This window comes from Protobothrops mucrosquamatus, unplaced genomic scaffold, assembly GCF_001527695.2.
Source record: "Protobothrops mucrosquamatus isolate PMUCROS unplaced genomic scaffold, P.Mucros_1.0 scaffold633, whole genome shotgun sequence".
NCBI lineage: Eukaryota > Metazoa > Chordata > Lepidosauria > Squamata > Viperidae > Protobothrops > Protobothrops mucrosquamatus.
Window position 1 is genome coordinate 85,492 of NW_015386925.1, and position 9,387 is coordinate 94,878.

The 9,387-nt window shown below is 39.3% G+C and overlaps 1 protein-coding gene across 1 annotated transcript in view; it reads right to left on the reverse strand.

Moving 5' to 3' along the window:
- Positions 1-1,646: 1,646 nt before the first annotated feature.
- OTOF (otoferlin) overlaps positions 1,647-9,387 on the reverse strand; it is a 145,090-nt gene continuing 137,349 nt past the window's right edge. The window contains exons 43-47 of the mRNA XM_015817746.1: positions 8,503-8,601; positions 5,091-5,332; positions 4,502-4,680; positions 3,133-3,233; positions 1,647-1,827 (exon numbers count right to left, since the gene is read on the reverse strand). Coding sequence (XP_015673232.1) covers positions 1,647-1,827; positions 3,133-3,233; positions 4,502-4,680; positions 5,091-5,332; positions 8,503-8,601 — 802 coding nt within the window. The remainder of the gene's footprint in view (positions 1,828-3,132; positions 3,234-4,501; positions 4,681-5,090; positions 5,333-8,502; positions 8,602-9,387) is intronic.

A 9,387-nucleotide genomic window follows, 5' to 3' on the forward strand; every position in this document is an offset into this window, starting at 1 on the left:
ATATTAAAGAGATGATGCTTATGAGCACTGGACTGTTGAATTAAGAAAGAAGCTCTTAAATGATCCTCTCTGTTGGAGAGGACTGAATGTGTATGGGAGGATAGATTGAACTAAGTATGTATGAGCTTTGAAAAGATACCCAGTTTTATTAAATAATAACGTGAACTGGTCATGTTAGTTGTCCTTCTGTATCACTTGGTATTGCCTACATTCCCACAACATAGTCTGAGTTTAATAGGCCAAGCTGGATATTTCACTCCATCCTTCCTGCCCTCATCCTGTGCAGAGGGCTTCACTAGCTGACCCATAATTCAAAATGATATAATTTTCCATTAAAATAGGATATGACATTATAACATGTTACCCAGCCTCACCATACTCCTTATTCTGGATGTTATTTGTCTCAGCAACTGATTCTACTTCCTGATAAATTACATACCGTAAAAAGCAGCTGTTTACCCAGCTTTGTACCTGATAATTAGAAGTTCAAAAGAACTTCTTGGCCTTCCATGAAACATTGCCTTTCCACTGTGTTCTTCTTCAAAGCTTGATTTGCCAGTTGTTCCAACTGGAAAATATCAAAAACCCTGTCTAAAGATCACAACCAATCCCATTATAATGGTCACCTAAAAAAAATGGAAATTCTTTTATTTCCCAATTGCATTAATGGAGTATAAATGTGTACACAGGTGAATATCCAAGCAACATTTCTGTAATGATTCCAGGATGTTTTTAAAGCATTGAATGTTTCAAGATTGAGCACGAACTGCATGCTCTTTTTATTTAACAATTAGGTCTTGAAATCTGTCAATTTTAGTTCATTTTGGTATAACATGCACCTCACAACAAATTGTAAAGAAGGAACTAAAATGAGGAAAATAATAGTTTGCCTATGATCTGAACTGAACCCATAGGTTGGGGCCATTGCAGTTCACACTCTTGCCATTACTTTACACACTCCAACAAAACAAAATACTTATCTTCTTTAGTTACCTGAAGCTAAGAATCTGTTAGCTCTTTTTCATGCAAAACCTTGGAAGGACAAGCTTTCCCACTTTCCATTTCAATAAACTGTTACACAGTCAGGGAATCAGGGGCAATCTCTTTTCTAAGGGGAAACTGCAGCATCAGATTCCAAGAAAATATGCCAAGATTTCTTAAGTAGCTGATCACTCCAAATCTAATATGAACAGGAATCTTTTGAAATTTCAGCTTTTGGGGAAGACACACTTTGTGACATCAGCAAAGGAAGAAAACAATAACAAAGAAAGATGGGAGAGATGGGATAAATGCAATCCACACAAAATGGAATTATGGTTGTCAAGATAATTCCACTTAAGATTAATTCATTCATGGAGGACACTGAAATTGAGGCAACAACAAATAAATGTGGGAGGGAAGGGATTATGTTGTTGAAGAGACTGGAGGAAGCAGCTGAAAAGAGAACTTACAGTGAACTTTGGGAAGGAGGGACACTTTCCCTTTTTCAAGTCATAAAGCAACAATAAAGCAATTCTGATTCTGACTCTTCCTGCTTCCAAAATCCCTCCCCCAAAAGGTCCAAAAATACATATGGAAGCCACCAAACAAGAATGAGAGGTTGTTTCTGACAATCAGCTTAGAAATGGGAGAATAGGGCAGCTGTCTCATGCTCCCAGAAGCTTCTTGACCATATAACCAGGCATGGAGTAAAGGAAAAGGGCCACCATGATGAGAAGTAGAAGGGCCAGGATAATCTTGATAATGAGCCATTTGTAACGGGTACAAATGAGGTATCTGATAGACTTGAGTGGGTTCAGGAACCAGATGAAGGATGTGTCTGGGCGACTGAAAAGGAAAAAGAAATTGTCTAAGCTTAATGGGAATAACTGTTCTTTGAGATGATTCATTCAACTTTGGTCTACAACTTACCATCCCAAGAACACCCACTGTTCAGTAGAAAATTGCTTTTTTAAATATGTCAAAGCTACCAAAATAAGATTTGGCACCTTCTCATTTATCCTATTGTTTGCCTGATGGCACATAAAGATTCTTGATGAGAGGCTAAATCAAGCACAACAACAAGCCTTATTCATCACTCACCAGATACTTGACAAATCCTTTTGTATCAGTAAAGGTATAGTACAAACTATCCAGACTTGGTGGCCATTAATGCCAAACTAACAAAAAAGGTTTTATTTTATGCAATCTTGCTTCAGAAGCCCTAATAAAGCAGCTTGTCATCCATAATTCCTTGACAGGATGTTGGGATGCAATTTTCATAACACAAGGCTCAGCCATTTGGAAGAGTGTAGTGGACTACTCCTCAGGTTTTCTGGGGATTTTTGTGAACTAGAGGTTTTCTGAATTTCCTTTTCTCCTCACCAAGAATTTTATTTACTTGAATGTTTAGGAATTCTAAATTGGAATTCAATTCCATGGCTTGTTTTCAAGCCTAAGATTCTATTCTGCAGTGATCTGATACAATCATGTGGAAAACTCTCTCTAAACATGTCAAAACCACTCAATCAATTTTAGCAAACCCTCACTCATTTGGACAAAAGAACATACATTCTAATTTGGGGAATGGCAATATTATAATTTGCAAGCTATCTACCGTCCTTCTCACTTCAGCTTGCCTACATTTACAATGGATTTATTGTGGCATTAAATGATACTGTAAGCATGAATAGGTGGAAAAAAAGAAATACCCTGGGCAAAGAAGGAAGCCTACTCAGGCCCCGAGAAGTTTCTTGACCAGATAGCCAGGCATAGAGTAAAGGAAGAGGCCAACCATAAGGAGCAAGAGAACGAGGAGAAGGATTTTCAGCAGAAGCCAACGATAGGTATGCCAGATAAAGTAGCGGATGGACTTGAGAGGGTTCAGGAACCAGATGAAGCTGGTATCTGGGCGGCTAGGGCAGGGTGGGGCAAGGAGAAGAGAGAGGCCAAAAACATATAAGTAAGAGAAAGACAGGAAAACTGGAGTCATGGGGAAAGATGGGTGACGACAGTAGAGGCAGTCTAATTTTGCTTGCTGCCATAGTACCATGTGTTTGTAAATTCTCCCATGACCTTCCCAATTCAGTATCCCCACAGGGTATCAATCTGCTTGGATATCCCTGCTCCCATCATCCTTTCCCATGCACTCACTTGGGTTTTTCTAATGGATCTGGCTCATTACGCGCCAATCCAGCTGGACATTTCTCAGCTTCCTCAGCTGTCAGTAAATGAAGTTCAGCTTCCACTTTACCCTGCAGGGGATCAAAAGATCACAGATAGGGTTACCTTCAGAATGAACAAGGCTCTCTTTTTAGATAAGATAAAGATACAGGTGCATTTGTGTGGTAAGTAGAACATTGTGTAGACATTTGTAGAGTATGGAAATGATCTTGATGGAAATATTTATTACCGTATTTATTTATTTATAAAATGTATAGGCTGCCTATCTTACCATAGGGTAACTATGGTGAGCTTACAGTTACATCTAAGCTAAAACATAAACAGTTAAAATCAAACATTAAAATCAAAGACACATGGGGAGAGTGGGGGTGGAGTGGGGCGAGGTGAGATATGTTGTTACTCATTGCACTGTTCCCCCACTGGGGCCCCAAGCTGACTGGCAAAGCCATGTCTTTAGGCCCTTACAAAAAAGATAGGAGGGTTGAGGCCAACCTCACATGTTCTTAAATATCTGAGCTCTATTACTAAAGCAACAAAGGGTGAACATCTCAAGTGTACAACCAACAGAAAGCATTAATAAGTGGCTCAGACACCTGGCTAATTCACAGAAATATAATATAGTATATATTATATAATATATATTATATGTTATCACAGAAATATAATTACAGAAAAGGAAGGAGATACAGCACAATGACACTTGTGAAATTCTATTAATAGAGCCCTTCTCAATAAAATTAGTTTTATCCTTCCTGTGGAGGTTATGTCTTGGTCTGGTCTACCTAGTAGCACTGACACCAAATCTTGCAAGTCTTATTAGGCACCTCCTCCCCTTTCTTATATTTTTGTGAATTAGGAAATGTCTGAGCCACTTACAAATACTATTTGCTTATTGTGGACTTAAGGTATTTTTACCCTTTGTCGCTGTGGTAATAGAGCATGCATGTCTCCAGCAAGCTCATCTCTCTACCATATTCATCCCTAACACTTACCCATCAACATGAAGAATTGGAAGGAAGCACTGAGTTATTATAAAGTTGTTGTTGTTGTTGTTGTTGTTGTTGTTGTTATTATTATTATTATTATTATTATTATTATTATTATTATTATTGCCACACAATCCAAGGAATGCTCCATTCCTTCATCTATCCTGTGTGAGTTGTCTTTGTGAGCTATTGCTTATCCCATAATTTCCTACCATTTTTCTGGGCTTGTTTAAGGACTTTCCCCCTTACTCCTACAGTCTAAAATAATCTTTTTCCAATTGTCTTGGCTCTAGGTTTTACGGAATCTATCTCTCCTTTAAACAGCAATGGCAGGCCTCCCCCACCAACATTACCGTCATCTCCATTTCATCGTTATCATTTCGAGCCAAAAAGGGCCACCAGCCCTTCACCCTCTTCTGCTTGAAGATAGAGATCATGGGCACCTCTATTTCACCAGTTCCCAGCTCCATGCTGCACTGCTTGGCTGTCTTAGCACCACGTGGGAAGCGGTTCAGGTCAAGCTCAATGCCTCCTATGGGAGTAGGAAGAGAAGAGAGAAATATTGAAGATTCTCTTAGCTGTGAGACTGCTAGAGATAGATCAGAATATTATAATCTTCTAAGTATTTTGGCTCGACTTTTAAATTGAAAAGGAACATGGGATTTATAAGGCCCACTTCAATTTTTAAAGGAAGATTCTAAAATACTAAAATTAATGAGTCTCAGATTAATGCATGTCATCTTCATTTTAATTGGTGCAGTTTAATAAAACAAATTACTGATGACATCCCACAGCCTTAAACTCTGCTTATTTCTTATTCCTGAGAGGATTATCCATCATCCCCTATGCCAGCCCATCTTCAGTTTCAGCTGTATTTCTGATCCAGGGAACATCTGCCTTCCAGAAGTTAAATCTGATCAGCAATCAAGTCCTCCGACATACCAAGGAAGTCATCAGCAGAAAAGTGATCAGCATCCCACACTTGTAATGTGAGTCGGGCTGGAATCTTGTATTCAGTTTCATCCCAGGAGAACATAGACTCTTTCTTAGAAATAACAATCTTTTCTTCAGCTGCAAGATAGTCAAAAGGAAAGATGTAGCGCCAATTGAAATTGCCCTCTCCTGTTAGTGAATGGTAGTGGACATCAGTATCCTGTTTGTCTTCTTGCTGGCCCTTCAGCCACCTGCATGAACAAAAACGAAGAAGTTGATCAGAAGAAAGGATGAGATTGGAAAAAAAACCCAGTGATATCATTGAATGATTGTTCATTCTGGGCCAACTCAATCAGCAGTGTAGAGAGATGACAAAATATAGTTTTGGAAGATGGAGAGCTTTGTTTGCAGGAAGACAGAGGAGACCATAAGGATGTGGAGTGAATCTACCTCCAATTTAGTAGCCTGTATATGGGTTGGACTGCAAGTCCCATCATTCACAGCCAGCAGATTAATGGGCAATGATTAATGCAAACCAAATACTTTTAAAAGGAACCAAGGAAAATAGATATAACCAGGGCTTTTTTTCTCATAGAACGCCCAGAACGGAGTTCCGGCACCTTTTTTGGATGGAACCTTGTAGGGTAGGCAAGGCAGGTTGTATGATGTGTGTGAGTTCCGGCACCTTTTTTTTTTTTTAGAAAAAAAGCACTGGATATAACTGTAATGAAGGAACAGGTGAGCCACAAAGGGAGAAAAAAAATCATAATCATGATTAAATGGAAAGCGTAAGAAAGAAATTCAAAAGATGTTAAGATTCTCTTATTATACCCTACAACAATAGAGTAGCATTCCTATAAGCTCTGAAGTGTCTGTTTCCTGATTTGACCTATCTCACAGAGGTGAAACAGACTGAGGAGCACTAGACTAGAAAGTCTTCTCCTTGAGTATGACTCCATGTTGTAAGTGAAAAAAAGTAGTGGCAAAGACCTCAAAATATAGCAGTCATGAACTTTAGAAGTCCAAGTGATCCAGAGAGAACTTTGGATGACTCTGAATGAAGGCAGCTTTAGCCTTGAAAAGTTGCCTTTATTACCAGTGTTGAGGTTATTACCAGTGTATGATGGTTTTCAGAAAAGACAGTCAAATATCAAGAAATTCTGCCATTATACCAAAATTATTTCATAGATTTTCCCAGGAGTTTCATGCTGAGCATTTGAATGATTCTGCTTGATACAGCTGAAAATAGACCATGTCCTCTGTGAGGTTGATCGTTCCACTGGGGTGAGATTATTTCTGCTCAAATAAGAGTCTTTGCCTGCACATGTCCCCAAATGATTGTCCAAAACGCTTTCCCCATCCTTCAAAGCATGCAATAGAGAAGCAAGCCATCCTCGTTCAATGCTCCCATCTGCACAATCTCCTTGCCAAGCCAGGCCTCCGCCTCTTGATGAGAATTGTGGTTCACAAAAAGCAGAACACCCACCCTACCACTTCAATTTCCCAAAGCATGCAGAAAGACAGAAGACAAGAACACTCCACATTCAATCGGAAAGAAGAAAATCACCCTTTACATATACCATACAACTCATTCCTAGGCATATATATAGCTTAGACTGTGGGGTTTGGCAGAAGTATATCTAATTGGGAAGGTGTCAAAGTACATCTATGAAATGTTAGGATATATTTTGAATGGAAGGCACATGATTCCCCTGCCCTCTAACAATCAAATCTTTGCACAATCATGAATTCCACAGACAGAAATCTTCAAACTATTCTGCTGTACAACAACTGACTGATGTCTGGACACTACATGGCGTTGGGCTATGCAAATATGGAAGAGAAAATCCAAAATTACTACAAGGAATGTTTTTTAAGTAGGAAAAATATTCTAAATAGCATTGAGTACATAACCCATTACTGCTTTGTGTTGTATTTGTCCTTTTTAGAACCACCTAAGAGTCAAAAGCTGCTTATTTTGGTGCCTTTTGTAATGATCTACTACAAGAAGGATCAAGGAAAAAGAGAATAGTATTCTTCCAGGATCAGCCCATGAGTTGCTTCTGAGTTACTTAGATATTCTGCAGAACAGTTTATACTAAATCATTTGCTTAGCTAACAGAAACATTCTGGATATGCCCACTTAGTTTTCTACTGTTGTTTTAGATGTTTCTGATCACTGCTTCTTCATATGAAGGTATCTCATAGCAGCTGAAACTAATGATCAGTCCCAAGATTTTTTTGTTTCACTGGCATTAGCTTATCAGACAGATCTCATGCTTCTTCTAGGCTTCTCCCTCCCTCCCTCCTCTTTGACATCTCTTTGACTACATTCCTTAGATCCTGACTTGCAAGAGATTCTGCTTCCAGTGTTTCCTGCTGGCCCAGGCCTAAGTATGACTGACAGTTCCACACAAATATGAATGAAAATGCCCCTCCTGATGGTCCATAAGCAGAAGAAGGGGGCTACATATCAAAATGATGTTCAATTGTTTTCTTTTCTGTATAAGTCACTGGTTGCCTTATCATTATGAGATTCATTGTTTTCTCTCCACTCATGTACTCAACAGTGTTCTGATCAAACCAGTGAAACTATGTCAGAGCTCCAATGCCACATAAGAGAGATTGGCATGCACTTAATAAAATAAATCAAGGGTTCCTTGCCTGGGGACCATCAGACAGTTTCACTTTTTTGGCAGGTATTACTCTATGAGGCACAGATTTTCCAAACATAATGTAGTTGGACATATGAAACAATACTTTGTAAAGAGACTATTAATAGATGGGAAACAAAAGAAGTCAAAATAACAAAAATACCGTTCGATGGTCCAGAATGCTCCGAGTTCACCACAGACTTTATTTTGCTAGGGGAAATTGCTTTGAAAGCAGTTCTTCAGCTCTATCAATACTTGTACCTCCCTAGTGTATTGGTAGAGCTGATGGAACTTTATGGCATTCTTTATGGAAAACTAGGGAGGTACACTAGGCAGATCTAAATAGTGGTGCCTCCCCATAGGAATTACAAAGGATCAGAAGTAAACTTCTCTGTGCTTTCTCTTGTTCAAATAGCCCTGCCTCTTGGATGGGCTGAGTAATAAGTCTTGATCAATAGCTCCTTACTATATCTGACTTCATCATTTTCAAGATAACCTTACTGATGTTCCCAGGAATTGCCAAAAGTTCACACCTAGCTATCACGCACAGCAGACAGTAGCACACAAGAACAAAAACACAGAGAACAGAAGAAACGGGCAGAACAGAGAAGCAAAGTATCCATTACTGCTGCCTGCACAGAGCAGATGCTTTGCCTATGAAACAATCAGCCATCCTCTGCAGAGATCTGAGAGCCAAGCGGCACCAAAATCACAGAAAGCTCACACACAGAATACCCAGCTGGCCTTGAGGGGCAGCATGTACGTACCCCCGGACAAAAATGTCACTGGATTTCTCGCCAGTGAAGTAATCATCGTCCTCCAGGACTACCTCATCAGTGTTCCAGATTATTACTCTAAGTTCATATCTGGCAAGGAGGAAGGAAGGGAGACAGGGGTGAGCAGAGGAGAGGAAGGATAGAGGTGGATTTTGAGGGTATAAGGTTGCCAATAAAAATGACGTGCATATACTTTTAAGACATCCACTCCCACCCAGGAAGATTTGAGCTGCTTGAACAAGGCCATTATATCTTGGGCTTGTTTAGTTTCCATTTCAGTTCTTTTGGACTTATAACTGGAGATGAAAAGCATCCACTGGGACTCCTCAAATTCAAAGTGATGTTCACCCCCTACTTCTCCAAAGAAACAGCAGATATCCTTTCAATCCAAATTTGCTTTTAACGACTAAGGACAGGTCAGTATGTGTTTGGCAACATAGATAGAGGGTTTGCTATCAAATAAGGGTTTGCTATTCTGTGTTAGTCAGAATAGGGTGGGGACCAAATGAAATCCTATTGATTTTGTCCATAACCCAGCCTCTAACAAGGTAAGGTTCAAATTCCCATGCCTTGACCCAATCTGTTTTGTTTTTGAGATGTTCCAAGACAGTGTAATTTCCCACCAAAGCTTAAGGTGGGCAACTGGGAGAAAAAGTAATTCTTACTAACACTGCCTCCTTATTAATCTGTACAGAGATAACTTTCATGTAACAGTCTAAGATGAGACTGTCAGAAAGATACAGAGCTACATGGTCATCTTACATTTCTCATATGTTTAGTAATAATGATGCTCTGTATAAATATGTATAGGACTTTTGAGTAGTCAGCTCAAGAAGTCCTGAAGAATTCCCATCCAAAATTTGTCTAAGAAAGCAT